General features: G+C 38.6%; 2 protein-coding genes across 4 annotated transcripts; one reads left to right on the forward strand and one right to left on the reverse strand.

The window, feature by feature from the left end:
• Window positions 1-134: 134 nt before the first annotated feature.
• Window positions 135-12,808, forward strand: dixdc1a (DIX domain containing 1a). Of its 3 annotated transcripts, none has more exons than XM_041995423.1 (16): window positions 137-413; window positions 526-706; window positions 3,638-3,795; window positions 3,918-4,063; window positions 6,479-6,568; window positions 7,815-7,868; window positions 7,965-8,015; window positions 8,259-8,363; window positions 8,490-8,543; window positions 8,641-8,730; window positions 9,316-9,393; window positions 11,037-11,198; window positions 11,318-11,384; window positions 11,570-11,678; window positions 11,902-12,010; window positions 12,263-12,808. In XM_041995423.1, the coding sequence occupies exons 2-16, from the start codon at window positions 684-686 to the stop codon at window positions 12,344-12,346; spliced, it is 1,380 nt and encodes a 459-aa protein (XP_041851357.1). In that variant the 5' UTR covers window positions 137-413; window positions 526-683; the 3' UTR covers window positions 12,347-12,808. The 3 variants fall into 3 exon arrangements, with proteins under 3 accessions (XP_041851358.1, XP_041851357.1, XP_041851356.1); XM_041995422.1 differs by having other exon boundaries at window positions 138-413; window positions 8,638-8,730; XM_041995424.1 differs by lacking the exon at window positions 9,316-9,393 and having other exon boundaries at window positions 135-413; window positions 8,638-8,730.
• Window positions 12,809-12,904: 96 nt separating this feature from the next.
• On the reverse strand, window positions 12,905-15,434 carry pih1d2 (PIH1 domain containing 2). Its single transcript, XM_041995425.1, has 5 exons — window positions 15,009-15,434; window positions 14,179-14,305; window positions 13,865-14,104; window positions 13,456-13,730; window positions 12,905-13,311 (listed from the first exon to the last, which is right to left on the reverse strand). Exons 1-5 carry the CDS (start codon window positions 15,189-15,191, stop codon window positions 13,177-13,179), a joined length of 960 nt encoding a protein of 319 aa, XP_041851359.1. The 5' UTR covers window positions 15,192-15,434; the 3' UTR covers window positions 12,905-13,176.
• Window positions 15,435-15,507: the final 73 nt, after the last annotated feature.

Here is a 15,507-nt window from a genome sequence, read left to right on the forward strand (position 1 = left end):
GGAAACGGAGGGAGGAGGAATGAGGAAGGAGAAGGGGGAGGGTAAACACACCCAGACAGAGCCATGTCTGACATCCTCGCTTACTGAAGGGAGGACGGACTTATACAAAGCCAGTGCGGCCAAGCAGAAGAGAAAGAGGGGAAGGCGGGAGGGAGGGAAGAGGGAATAAAGGCATAAGGGTTGTCAGAGAGAGAAAATAAAAAAAATAAAAAAAGTGGAAGAGATGCACAAGAGCTGCATCAGTTCCTGCCGGCAAGGAACAAAAAACATTGTGTTCGGGAATGGGAGCTCGTGAGCTCAACCATCAAGCGAGTGCAAAGAGAAACCAGGCAGACTTCAGTGTAGCTGAGCACCAATCCTCTCTCTCTCTCTGTCCCTCCCTGCCTGTCTCTGTCAGCTTGGACCAAGCCTTGGTATGATTTAGAGGAAGGGTTTGGGGCTTTTGATTAGGATTTGGAGCTTTATATGTTAGGGATATGCTGCTGCATAGCATTTGAACGTGCTGTTATTTCTGATTAAACCCAGCGGGCGACGTGGAGGCTCCTGTGGTCGCTGCTCTGTGGGCTGCTCCCCTCCCTGCTGCCTCCGGCTGTGTTTGGACTATGGTCCTGACTGAGAAGCAGGGCATCACCCAGATGCAGGGCTCTGACTGTATGGGTGGTTAAGCCTATAAAATCACCAGCATGGGAGCTAAACAGATGAAATGGTAAGAGCCGTTGTTATTTTTCTAACATAATGCCAAGCAATAGGCCGTTATTTTTATCCACAATGCATGAATGCAGTGGCACATGTATCCTGGTCATCAGGCCTAAATTAAAAACCCCAACCTGCTTAACATATGCATATTTTTGCTACTTGTAGAAGTTTGTTACATTCTTAGAATAAGACTTTAAAACTCAAGACTATGCAGGTTATTGTTCGGTGTTTACAATGCTGAAGATGTGGGTGTGTCCCGTTATGTCTGCATGAGCCGAGCTGCTATTGCCTAGCAACCACTATCTACTGCCTTTTCTCTAATGTGAAATTTCAGATGAAAATGACAAATTTAGAATCATATCAGGAAAAAAAAAAGCCATGTTTTTTCACCCCCCAAGTCAACATGTGAACTGTGGCAACATTTTAAGAAAGTCATCTTCTTTTCTTAGACTTGAGCCACATTAATCAGTCAAACCAAAAATAGCATCATTATATTTTGGCTTGTGCTGTTCAATTGCCTGATTTGGTAGCGCTTAATTGAGCTTTTTTTCATGCTTATGACTTAATAGAATAATTAAGCACAAAAACTAACAATTTAAAAACGCCCTGCTTTCTGGCTACCAAGTGTTATCAGCTACATGCATTTAAACAGCAAAAATAAGGAACTCCTAATTGAAAAAAAAAAGGAATACTGTGACTTAACTGGTTTGGATTACATAATATGTTGTTTGGTATTTTAATTCATTGGTTCCTAAATGAGGCAACATTATAAATCCGAGGGGCCTTGAGATGTGAAGAAAAGAGAAAAAACAAAGTTATGCTGCAGAGTTTTGAGCTTTCTTGGCTTTTCTTTGTGTAACATTGGATCATTTAGCCTCTGTGTTTGTAAGCCTTTTAATTAGAACATCTGAGAGGCTTAAAAAGAAAATCTTGTTTTAAGCTTATAATAAAATCTTAAACATAACAAGAGGCCCCAGGTAGAAACGCCTTGTTTTAAAAAGGGTCACAAACCAGTTAGTTTGCATAAAACGTAAAGATAAAAAGTAAGACTATTTTTAACTTACCCTTTAGTAAAGTGATGGAGAAACTGTATACGTTCTACAGTGCTGATCAAACGATGTTAATCGGATGCACTGAGGCTTCTGCAAATCCCATGCAGCACTTAATCTTTTGGCTAAACCTGCATGTTCCAAATAAAAATGCATGTATTTATGTTAGTGCCACATCATCAGCACTTAAAAACCTTTTTTTTTTTAACTTATATGAACTCTTCCCTGAAACAACGTTTGAAGCTATTCCAATCATGTCATCATGTGCAATGGCATGATCAAACGGACACTGCTTCTTTGAGCTACTCTTAAAAAACACCTGGGGGATAATTACAGCAGCATCTTATAAGTCGCTCTGGTGCAATGACCCTCAGCAGGGAGGAACAAACTATCAGACATTTTCAGTGTGCTGAATGAAGCCAGATCAGTTGCCTAAAATTTTCCAAATTGCATCTGTCTTTACTTAATAAATATACATACAGAAGACTGTATTGATCCAACATCAGTCATTAGCAGTTAAAAGTTTAAATCTGTCAGAAAATATCTAAAGGGCAGATATTAAAGAAAGATAACACAGGAATAATATCTCTTTTTTATTACTACAGTATGTTAGGTGCTAGTTAGCTAGAGGTGTCAAATTAGTTTGCTAGTCTGTTCATTTTTTAGAAATATTGAAACAATATGGATTACTATAAAAAAATTTACATCCATGCCCCCCTTAAAGTTAATTCTAACTTCTCAAGATTATAATTTGTGTTATTTCTGACAACCTTTATAAATCCTATAATCCCCACTTTTACTTTGTTTAAAGTAGAACAATTCTAGAGAGATGAAGATGATAAACACTAACTGTTAAATGTCTTTTTTAACACTTAGTACATTAACATTTGTTCCTCATCTGCTTCTCAGAACAGTTTCACATATTAAAGGACATTGCTTCAGGCTTGTTCCCAGTTTGTTTAAGTTGTCACTGGGACATGTGCACATAGTCCACACAGTGGCGGTAACAAATGATACAAGTGTGTTGTCTGTTGTGATATCAGCTTGAGCTGAATAATGCCAGTAAATAGGCAGAAAGCCTCCTAGGCGAAAGTCTACATCATATTTAAGGGAGGAACATGCTTAACTGTGCAAATGAAATCCTTCGGGAGATTCTTCGGTTTCTAAACAAGGATTTATCCCACAGTTAAATCCACAGTATTTTTTTCCCCTTCTTGGTTATTTAGCCTCAAGCATAGCGTAATGAGTTCTTCCTTTTTATGATTTTGCTAGCACCAAGTTAAGACCTGCAGTGACTGGCCTGTTTTTAAACACATACACTGAGAAAAAGAAGGAACCCCTGCTCCATGACCATGCATAATGCTGTATGTCACAGGTCACAGCAGCTGTATCTTATTGCTGCAAACATGGGAAAGTAAAAATGACAGCTGGCCTCAGCCTTGGAATGCTGGAGATGCTCTCCAAAATCACAAACCTGGCTGCAAGAAAAGCAGCTTTTCAGACACCATATAATTATTATGTTTTGAAATGATGGTCAAACAGTGTACAAAATATGGACAGGATTTCCTGTGGGAAAATGACTGAGTTGTATGTATTCCTGGGCCTGCTGAACATTTATTCAACATGTTTAATTTTTGTTTGGCTGTGGTTTTATTAATTTCATTATTTGTATTCTTAGGGGTATTATGTGTTTAAAAAAGAAAAAAGAAAAAGAAAAACAGGATTGGGTTTAAAATATATTATGCCCAGATGGGATTATTTCCCATTTTGGTGCCCCCCTGGGAGTTATTAAAGTCCAAATCTCCATTTTATGTTGCTAGGTTTATTTACAGCTGTTCTTTTGGCAGGATATAAATGCATTCATTCTTGCCTGTTCCTTCCATCTGCTTTAGTCTCAGCTCAGCCAGCCCTGCTCACTCCCCCAAAGAGGAGTACGTTATCACCCAGTCCACTGACACCCTTAAAGAAGAAACAGTCCATGATCAGTTTGAGAACCAGGGGGAACCTCTGGAAGACAAATCTGAGCTGACAGAGAAGAAATCTGTCCCAGGTTGGTTGGCTGCACATCAACTTTGGTAGAGCCAGATTTGATGCAGTGAAAAAAGAAAAAAAAGAAAAAGTAAAAAAAAAGCTCTGAAGACTCATTTTCTCTGTCCTTAATCGTCCTTTCAGAGGCAGTTGCTCTCTGTGGATTTTGTCCCTCCCTTGGGTATGATGGGCAGGAGGAAGAAAAGTCCTGGGAGGAGCAGCTTGATGCCCACCAGGAGCAGCTGGAGAAGGAAATGCAGGAAGCCAGAAGGATGGTGTTCCGCCTACAGGTAACCCTGTGTGATAACAAACTTCAAAACAAATTGCACCGCAGTTTTGAAAAACTTTAGATGAAGGTGCACAGACTGCAGAAGAATCCAAGGAAGGCTGCAGGTAAAAAAAACAGCATCAAGTGAGATTTTAGCTTGTTCGGATGTCCGATTCTCTGCAAACATCTGCAGTATTTTTACTGATTCAAAACAAGTTACTGAGTATTAATAGAATAAAAATAAATAAACAAATCAAACCACAAATAGGGATTCATTGTTATTATCAGGCTTACAAGAGTTATTGCCTGATTCTCTCCAGGCTCTATGCATTCTGTTTTGGCTTATGTTTCACAATAAAATAGATCAAGTTGAAAATCTTGTGTCCAGTCTCGGTGACACACACCTGGTTGCTGCAGTTGTTGCTATCTTGCTAGGTCTCGTCACATTGCTGGAATCATCCAAGCTGCTGGAAGTAGTTGATTCTTGCAACATGACACCTGACCCACTTCCTTACTTTTTGTTACTGTTGAACTATTTTTTATGTTCATTGTCAGTAGGTATCAGTCTTCTACTACGTCATTGAAGCTAGCCAATGATTTTGCATCAAATATCACAATAACTTAAAGAACATAATGTGCTCTTTAAGTTATCACAAGATTTTAATGCTTAGATACGCACATAGATTCATTAGATAGACGCACATACAACTTGCAAATATCTCGAGAGAAGTTTTGTCAGTGCTGAGAAAAGCCCAAACAGGAATGGATTAAAAATATGATTATTTAGCACCACTATAAACTAGCTGGTAAAAAAAAAGAAAATTATATATAAATTAAATTAGTATATAAATTAAAATAAAAAGGCTAGTTCCTAGATGGGAGGCCCTGATTTCTGAAAGGTCTGGACTTGTCCACTGAGCCCCGCCCGTATCGCCGGGTCATGGAGGGAACTGGACCCAAATTTAGGGTGAAACACTGATAACAGGTGGATGTATGGATCAAAGGTTTAATTAGGAAAACTAAAGGCACTGCACTGCACCAGCACAACTATTCAAAAAATAACAACACTTTAAAAACAAAACTAAGAGGCAAAAAAACAACAAGGAACACCTGGAAGCCACCGAAGGATTACTGACAACGATCTGACAGCGAATGATGAAACCAACTAAATGAGGAGCAGGTGAAGCAAATTAAACCAGGTGTTATGAACAAGAAGTGAACAGAACATAATACAGAACGGAGTAAACCTACAAAATAAAACAATACAAACTCAAGCAGTAAAAATCAGAAACTAATAAGAAAACAGAAAAACAAGAACTAAACCAACCCACAGATCTTTACATCTTGTTCTATAAAGACATCATAGCTATCTGAATTGTAGTTGCAGGTTGATTTTAATGCTTTTTTTATGTTGCAAGCATCTATTTTGCAGTAAGAATCCTTTAATATTCTGTTTATACATATATTTGCATACCTAAAAATAAGTTATACTTTATTTGTGTTAATATAGTGTTTTCTCCCTGTTGCCTATCTCCTGTTTTCAAGATTACATACAGTGGCAACGGAGGTGAACCACTGTGGGCCCTTGAGCAAGGCCCTTAACCCCACGCCCCCAACTGCTCCCCGGGTACCGAAACATAGCAGCCCGCTGCTCTCTAGTATATGTACAGATGGGTAAAATGTAGAGCCGAATCTTTTCGTTATTATTATTATTTTTTATTGATAATGAAACATATTAATATATTCATATATGTGCAATAAAGCAATTCATACAGACAATAAAGAACAAAGCAGATAACAGGACTGAGATCAACTCATAATAATTTGAGTAAACAAATAGAAATGTGTAGCATCTGTGCTACCACATCATCAAAATTTCACACTCTAAATGTGCACACAAAGGGGAAAACCATTTCCTGTTTATGCAATATCAAACAAAGCTGTTATATGAATGGTTTTCTTTGTAGTTTATTAACCAAACATGGAAAGAAAAGGTTTAGAGTGCTTCAAGATAAAGAAAGAAAAACTGTTTTGTCTTCTGAAGTTAAAAGGAAAAAAAAGACATTTACCCAATAAGTCTATGATTTTATGTACGAAGGAAATGCATGTGCAAAAAGTCGAAACCCTGCAGAGAATTTGAAAATAGATCTGTCTGATGACTTTCACAGAAATAGCATTTCTCTGTAATGACATAGTTTAACTGTCACTTCCAACTGTGTTTAAGTTTGTGCACACACCCACAAGAATTTGTTATTTAATTTTAGTTTAGTTAAATACACTGACTTGAGCAGCTGCTTGTAAAGTGTTTATCTAAGCTGAACTGAACTGAAAACACAGACGTGAAACACAAAAAATATCAGGCTTTAGTGGCATATATATTTCATTGTCACTGCTTGCCTTGTCTTTGTCCCTTTACCCGTGTGTTCTCTGTCCTCAGGCTTTGCTGCTACATGGTTCCCTCCCTGAGGAAGACCAGGATGGATCAGCCAGCTTCGGAGATAACCGGGCGAGCACAGAACAGCAACTGGTACAGTACAGTGCCCTCTCTCTGTTAACTTGAGAACGCAACACTTAGGGGCTGAGTTATGACGAGGGCAAAACTGCTGCGCTATTTAACATTTGCTGCGCAGTTTTGCTCTGGTTATGTTTCTACGATTAGCGCCTGATCTATTAAGACTGCTCCTGTTATCATTTGCGGAGCAAACAGCAGTATTTAAATGAGGATTTAGCGGCGCTGTTTGCTCTGTCATGTAAGGTTCTGGAGAGCAAGGAAACCGCAAACGCAAAATTAACTTTTATCCGATAGAAGTTGAGACAAACAAAGGAGACAAATAAAAATATTGCGGAAGTCGAGGAAAAAAATCTAAATGTCACCAGAAATGCTGCAATATAGTTTCATATTCAAGTTCAATTTATTTATAAGGCACACTAACAACAACCTTTAGGAACCAAGGTATTGTACATATAAAAACATGCAAGGAACAAATAAGAAATAATAAAGGTTTAAAAGCTATAAAGAAATAATAATAATAATAATAATAATAATAATAATAATAAAAGACAGGCATGATAAAGTCTTTAAACTTATCCAGCAATTCTAATATTGCAACGCTGGATCGTCTCCACAATCCTCTTCTCTGGCATTCTAAATATATTAATATAATAGAAAAAAATGCATTATCTTAGTCGCCTTTCATGGTGTCTGTGCCTCCTCCTTAAATTTATTACTGCAGCCATTGCGCGTATACTGTTGTGCCAATTAGCACCTGCTTTTCAGAAACGCTATTTTTAGAGCAAACATAAACACCGCAAACTATTTGCGGGCTACATGAATCCCACTGCTGCGCAAACCAGATTTATTTGCATAGTCTCCTCCCACTAATGTGCACTTTCTGGCCGGAACGCCCATAATGCATATGCAGTAGCTTCAGAAACGCAAAGTGGAGAGCGGCGCAGTTTTGCCAGGATAACTGACGCAGTTCCATGTTTGCGGCTTTGATAGATAAGCTTGGGCCGATTTTAGCGGAGCAAAGCCGTCTGCACCTGTTTTAGTACACGCAAAGCGTTAATAGATCAGGGCCTTAAAGTGTCCGTGTCAGCCCTTCTGTTGGGATGATGTTTATAGCCATCACTCCTCTCAGAGCAGCCGCCACAGAGAACAGATGATTCTCTCTGATCTGCTAGCCGACTGTCATACATTCTTATTGCTTCCTCATATGTTCTGACATTTTTCCTTTCTCTAATTATCCTGCTCATACTCTCTCCCTTTGAAGGTTCTAATCCGCAGTCGTCTAGACCAAAGCATGGAGGAAGCCCTTGATCTCAAGGTACAGTAAGCAAATATAATAGAATTAATATAGATGAGCTGCCTAACAACCAGATTCCCTTTCTTTAATGTTTCTGCTTATGCGTGTGGCTCTTAGAGAGAACTCCTGAGGCACAAACAGGAAACACGACACATTCAGGCTATCAAGGTAAACCTCTTACTCTAATGTTGTACTTATGCTGTGAATAAAAATGGATTAGGAGATATATTTCAATCTCCTCTATTTTGGATCCTCCCAAACTGATGATTCTGCTATTCTTAGCACACGCTTTTTATTTCTTTACAAAGATGACAAAATTAGTAGTGGCTGGAAGCCACTGATGAGGCAGGTGAATGCAGCTGATCTGTATTAGTGTCTTCTTGTCTTTGATCTCCCTCTCTCTCTCATTAGGATGCTCTGCAGCAGCGTCTGGCAGTGCAGGAAGATGCTGTGCTGCAGCTAAAGCAGGAACTACTGAGGTGCAGCATGGCCAAAGATCAGTTGGAAGGAGAAAATGTGAGAAAAGTGATGATTTACTTTTGACCTGATAAATTATTTGGCCTGCTTGACCTGTGGATGAAAGTGCATGTGAGAGAAATATTGGATTTTTATTTCACACTCATGAACAGTATCTGCCTGCAGGAAGAGCTCAAACGCAAGCTGAGCGAAAGAAACAAAGCACTCAGTGAATATGAGGTACAGTTCATTATTTATGTGGCAATGCATTGTTGAGCTGAACATGTGTAGGTAAAGGCTTACTTTATGTCATCCATCTGTCTTGTGACAATAGCAGCAGCTTGGGAGGAAGGACAGAATACTGCAACAACAGCAGCAAAAGCTTGATGAAGCTCAGCATAAAGCACACGAAGTCAGCCATGGACGGGTATGGAATATGACATGGTTCAAGTATTCCAACAGTATACTCGATGTTAAGATGTAAATCCAAATCTTGAATAAGAATGCCTAGAGAGACTTTTTGATATCACAGTTACACACTGCTTAACACAAGGCAGCATGTACTCTTCTTTTGACAACAAATCCTATGATAAAACCAAAATCACTGATGTATTAAAGCAGCATGTCACTATAAAAGCAAGTTTTATTTCCTCATACAAGTCAGCATTGTATTCTGTATAAACCAAAGGGCATTTGTGGGGACTATTCTCAGCAGCAGATTAATACAGACTTCTTGCACCAGTGAGCTTTTCTTGCAGCATGTGAAAATGACTCAACACAAGCCACAGTGCTGCAGTGTTCATCATAATAATAACAAAAAAAAAAAAACATGTCACCTAGTGCAGCACTGTGAGTCACTGATGTGCTTTTAATGGTGTTTTAACAACAGTTAATCTTTTATTCTGAGGTACTGGCTCCATCTGGCTTTGCTTTAGTTAGAGTTATATCATGGCATTTTCTAATAATAATGTCAATATAGATTACATCTTATTTATATTTATACATTTGTCAGTCATACAGGAGTGAAAGTGGTGGCTATAGTAACTCAGTGGCATCAACTTCCCCTCCGGCTTTCCAACACAATGCTCCAGTAGGTACCAATTGTTTTTATTCATGTATTTATTTTGATGGGTTATTGTATGAGAGTTTGTTTTTGGCAAGTAAAGGAAAAATATAATCAAAAGTTTACTTAAACACTTTTATATTTACAATTATTAGAATAAGCACCAGAAATAACAAAAACAATGAGAAAAAATGTTTTAAAAAGTTCAAAATTTGAAATTGTGACACTGAGCTCAATATTGTTTCATTGCATTTAGCAGAGAATGAAGATTTTAATCAACTGATTCAAAATCTAAGAAAATTTTATTTCCACTGCTTGTTACTACATTTTTCACTTCATCAATGAAAATCCAATTTCATGTACAACCCTGTTCCCCAAAAGAGGTTTTACAGTTTTAAATCTAAGACTTGCAACATGCAGCATGTTTCAGTAAAGTTGGGTCGGAGTCATCACATCAATGCAGAATACATAATAATGCTAACGGACAGCAGATCCATTTAAAACTAGCTCAGCCCAAAACTGGTCCAGAAAACACCCAGATATATTTGTTATCTGCAAGACTTATAGGCCGTATGCAAACAGATGGAGACAGACAAGGAACAATTACAAAATGCCAAAAATATTAATAAAAATAAAAAATGATGTGTACTGAAAACTGTCTTTATTTTTAAAGTAATACATATGGTTATAAGGAGGTTATAAGGCTAAAGGAGGAAAAGGTACACCATCAGATAAATTTTCATTACATACATAGCCTGCTGTACTTTCTACTGTTTGTAAAGCAAATTGCCTTCTGTGGCATCCTTTTAAGATGCGGTATGCCAGTGGGAGTGAGTGGAGCATATGATGAAATGAAATCTCCAGATAAGTCAGTCAGTGGTGTTAATAACCAGGCGACAGAGACATAACCTTGATTTCCTAATAAAAGTCATCATAATCATTAAAAAACACCGCTGTGGTGAATTTAAATTATTAAAGACCACATTCAGCAGGTGGCTCTGGAAGTCACAGGTGATCTTGACATTTATGGAGGGATTTTCTACATTTTCTAGTTGAAGGAACGGATCTAACATGTATGCAGTCCATTGCACAGATGGTGTTGGGAAAACCACCTGTGACCTATTCTTAAATAAATGAGAAAAGTGATAACATTAGGACACAATCTGCAATATCTCACTATTTATTTTAAAATATCAAAATGCTTTATAAATTCCAAAAAGTAATTTTAAAATCTTGGACGAAATCTTGACTGTAATTTTTTATTGTTGTATTTTAATTAACACAGTAGCAGGAAACAACACAAAAGCTAAGTGTCCTCACAAGTTCAGCGTCTATCAACATTCTGCAGCTAATGCAACTGCATGAATCCCAAGTAAAACAAGCTACCTGCCTGCGGTCCAGAGCAATCACCCATTGAATAAGAGTGGAGCATTATGTAATCCATAGCATAAGAAATGGGACCCTGAGGTGTTGAGCTGCTGAAATCCCACATCATGCAAAACTAAAATATACAGAAACTTTTTTCCTGTCTATTCAAACAGACAGCTAAAATGTTGGGCTCACCTGCCAGTCATGTTTTTGTTATTTACATTTTATACAGCATCCCATCTTTTCTATTTAAGTTGGAGTAAATATAGACTATAATGATATAATGAGGCTATCTGTCACAGGGTGAGGAGCTGCAGCTCGTCAGAGAAGCACTTCGCAGTTTAAGGGACAGTTTCTCGGGCCATGACCCTCAACATCACACTCTGGACACTTTGGAGCAGGGCGTGGCCAGTCTCATGGACCGATTGCACTCCTTAGACACCCAGCGCAGACAGGACAGAGGGGTAAATACTCAAACTATCTCAGGCAGTTATTAAAAACTGTAGCATGTTTGTCACCTCACATATGACTCAAGCAACTATGACACATTTGACTGTTTACCAAAAGTATTTGACCCTTCTAGGAGGAATTTAAATCACCAGGACGCAGAGCCAACTCAACAGACCGTGACTCCTGGCCGCCGAGCTCAAGTGAGACAAACAAAATAGTTGTTATGCTTAGTAGTTGTCATCCTCTGCAACATCCCAACTTGGGCTGCTAAATCAAATTGTCCCATTCAGTTATGTTGCTATGGAAAGAGTGCATTTCTGGCTGTGAGAGCCATTTGAAATTCTGATCGTTTAAAAACAACTTTTCCTGTTCTTATTTTTTCCAGAAATGGCACACTCACACAGCAGCCCGGGATTAGATGCTGCCATCTCCACTAAAGTGCTCTACTTCACAGATCGCTCACTCACTCCATTTCTGATTAACATCCCAAAAAGGTAAAGATAAAATGCATTTAATGATGGGTTTATATAGCTGTGTCTTCGTTTATTTCTTCACTGCAGAGTGTGTGATTTTCAGGCAAATTACTCTTCAGGTTAGAGCTGGACTGAGGCATGACCAGAGCTTTAAAGTGGGCTCTTTGGTGGCTTTATGTTTATCCTAGAAAAGCTTATGTGGGTGTTTGATGCATAGATCATGACTGACGGTGTGTGCTTCCAGGCTGGGTGAAGTGACACTTCGAGACTTCAAGGCTGCTGTAGACAGACAAGGCAATTTCAGATACCACTTCAAGGCCCTTGACCCAGAGTTTGGCACGGTGAAAGAGGAGGTAGGCGTGGGAGTAAAATTACAGCCCCAACATCTTCACACAGTAACTTCAGCAAAAATAATGTAAAATGCCAGTTGTAAAGGAAGATATGTAAATATCAACAACACCTGCTCTTTATTTAAAACACTGCAAGGTGACTCATTTATATTCCAGAGAATCTCAAAATACTGAGTAGATATTTTCACTTTGCATCCAAAGCCTTGTGTTGTACATTTTAGATGCCCGTCTTTTATATATGTAAATTCTGTTCAGGTATTTCACGATGGAGCAGTTGTGCCTGGCTGGGAGGGGAAGATTGTAGCGTGGGTGGAGGAAGACCATGGAGAGCGGAGGTAGAGCCCCAAACACCAGAGATCGCCACTACAAACCTAAAACTGTTCCCACTAGACCAGGAGGTCACTATAAACACATGTGATGCCATAAGAAACAATAGCTATTATATAATTAACTGGGACCAATGGATATAATGCCTCTAAATACACAACCATGTTTTAAAAATGAATGTTTCATACCAAGAATTTAAAGTTACATTTGGGTAATGGTTTGTTCAATTGAATGCATATTACACAATGTTAAATTTAACAAGTGGAATTACAATTTATTGGTCAGTAATGCAATACTTGAAGCTTTAAAATACAAAAGAATGTTAGTTTTCCATAAAGGCTGTAATCAGTTCATAACACATGCACGTAAAAATGAAAGTGTTTACTGACATTTTTCACATGTTCCAGATTGCCAAAAAGTGATGTTGTTCTGCATCGATTTTGATGTTTTAATAAACATAAATTATTGCATGGATCATTTTGCTGACAATTATTCCCCTTTTCATATGCTAATGATACTGTTCACCGGCTTTTAGCCATTAATACACCTACATTAAGACACCCACATATTAGTAAACAGACTCTGCAGACTGTCATTAATGTCAATTATTCTTTTGGAGAGGTTTGGGGAGGGGGGTTACATTTGCTGCAGATCAGTCCACAAAGCACAAAAGGACACTGTAAAACATTTCTATAAAAAGATATTGCCATTAAAAGTAGATCAGTTTACAGGCATATTTGTTATTTCTTAGTTTGAGGCAGGACATGGGTCCTTCTGCAGTCTACCCTGCTGTTACATTGCAAGTTTGTTTGGGTTATTTTTACATTCCCTTTGGAAAATGTTCACAAAACATCAACTTTCAACCTAAGCCTTCGTTTTTTCTTGTTGAAGATGGCAGAGGCAGTGTCTTCATTTACGGTATTTGGCCAATCCAGAAGTAAATAATAAACCTCGTCCACCTCCAGTAAGACATCTTCCTGGAAAGCAAAATGTATTCATTACACTGCAACACTTACTATAGACCAATTATATATTTTTCATGACACCCAGCCATGCACTGATGCACACGGGGATCTAAAGTGGTTCATTATAACTATTCAGGGGAGTATGTAACCATTTACCTTGGACACTCTCAGCTGGCACTCTGACATAGAGCGTACCTTTGGCAGCTCTACTGTCAGCTCCATGCTGCAAGGAACTCCTACTGTATCAGTCTTCACCTCCATTTGGTACTCTGGCTTCTGAGGCTCCACAAATGCGGTGGAGATGACCTGGATCAAATCCTTCTTTATGTGCTCTGTGGGTTTACTAATAATTTGGGATGTGGAGACCTCGTCTTGTTTCACTGATCGTAGAGAAGAGATCTGCCTCAGGAGGGCACCTGGAGTCTGGCTGGCTGCAAAAAGGAAGACTATGGATTATGAGAGACTGGTGGGGGTTACAGATAATACACCTTCAAAGAAAAGGAAAATAGGTTCAACATAAAGGGCTTGCAGCAGCTTATCAGAGTAAAAGGGTTGTTTACTTTACCTGTTTCTGTTTGCGTGGAGGTGTTGGGCTGTGTTTGAAACCCAAGCCGGTGATGTAAGTCACCTGGACTACTTTTTGGGCTGCAGTTGACAACATTATACTCCTGAGATAACCGCATCCCATGCTGCTGCTGGGCAAAGCTCAGGGCTAGCACATAGACCTTGTTAATGTCAGTTTTATCTGCATTGCTTTCTTGTAGCACTGCAGGATTTAATGCCAAATCCAACACAGCAAACCAGCCTGTGGACAAAAGCCTTTGAGTACCTTGTTTATGTCATGTAACACAAAAGATAGTTTTGTTTCTTACGATGTACCTTGATTTTCATCTGTGCCTGTTTCCAGGTTTCCTGCACACACTGATAAAGGGCTGCTTAGATCCTGGGGTGCAGGCACACATTTCCAGCTGCATATATTAATGTACAGCAAGCCTGTTTTTGGTTCCTGATAAGGACACAGATGTACTGTCAAAACATGCCACATTTCTTAGCTATAAATGGGCCCAGGCTTGACAGCTTAACAGAACATGCTAAAAGCTGAATGTTTTGCATGATGAGCCAGACAGAGCTGAAAACAGTTACACAGTTAGTCACCATACGATTAATTGGCAGAAACTTTCATAACCTTTTAAACACAATTTAATAAACACACATTTCAGTTTCAACTTCAATCAACTTACATTTAGGTGAAAATTATCTAGGACTTTGACTGTTGGTAATGAGCATTCTTTAGCTATTTCTGATAGTCCAGAAATGTAATCTAATCAAATTATGCCCCAGGTTCATCTCAAACTAGGGGCCTTACTTTGTTCTTATAAATTATTTCAATGACCAACATCAAACGTGGTGCTCATGGTTGAAAAAAAATGGAGAGTGGAGGTAAAAGTATTGATTGAAAATGGGATAAATAATATTACTGAAGAAAAAAATAGTCCTTACAAATTAAGCCATAGACTATAATGGATTTTTTTTTTTTCTTTTTTTTTTTTTTTTGCCACATCTTTCTAGCAAGCAAGTATAAATTAAATATCCTAAATAAGACAGACCCGTGCATTGCCTGCGTGGACATTTCACCCTCGTGTTTTTGTGAAACCTAAAGACATGTTACCTTGTTTGCAGGCTTAAACTTGTTAGCAGCAAGCACTTACCAGCATTTGAGTGCGCACACAAGAGTGGAGCACAGGTGGTGAACTGAATTCAGCTCTTTCCTTCATCTGTTTCTCAATTAACTTGCGGTAGGCTGCGGGATCATTTTCAGAGAGATCATCCAGCATGGCCCAAAACTGGTTGACCTGCTGCAAGACATTCTCTGTACTTCCAGTGAAGGGCATTTTAAGATGAATATCTTAATAGCAACTTTATCTGCCCCCTACCGCTAGCCAGTTAGCTTCTTGCTAATAAAACAAGTAGAAAAACTTTTGTCTTTCTGAAAATACCAAACCAGCATGGGTGTTGTGTCCTCAATAATATTTTTGCACTTCGAGGAGAGTCTAATTATAGGAAAGTCTATACTACAGACTAACCTTTAAAAATACGTAAATATTTCACACAAACACATAATAGCTCGGCTAATGTTGTCAGTTGCTATGGAAACATTATTAAACGTTACCTAGTCACCACCTAGCGGCAAAAAGCAGCATCTGCTGT

Source organism: Melanotaenia boesemani, chromosome 9, assembly GCF_017639745.1.
Source record: "Melanotaenia boesemani isolate fMelBoe1 chromosome 9, fMelBoe1.pri, whole genome shotgun sequence".
In the NCBI taxonomy this organism is placed as follows: Eukaryota; Metazoa; Chordata; class Actinopteri; order Atheriniformes; family Melanotaeniidae; genus Melanotaenia; species Melanotaenia boesemani.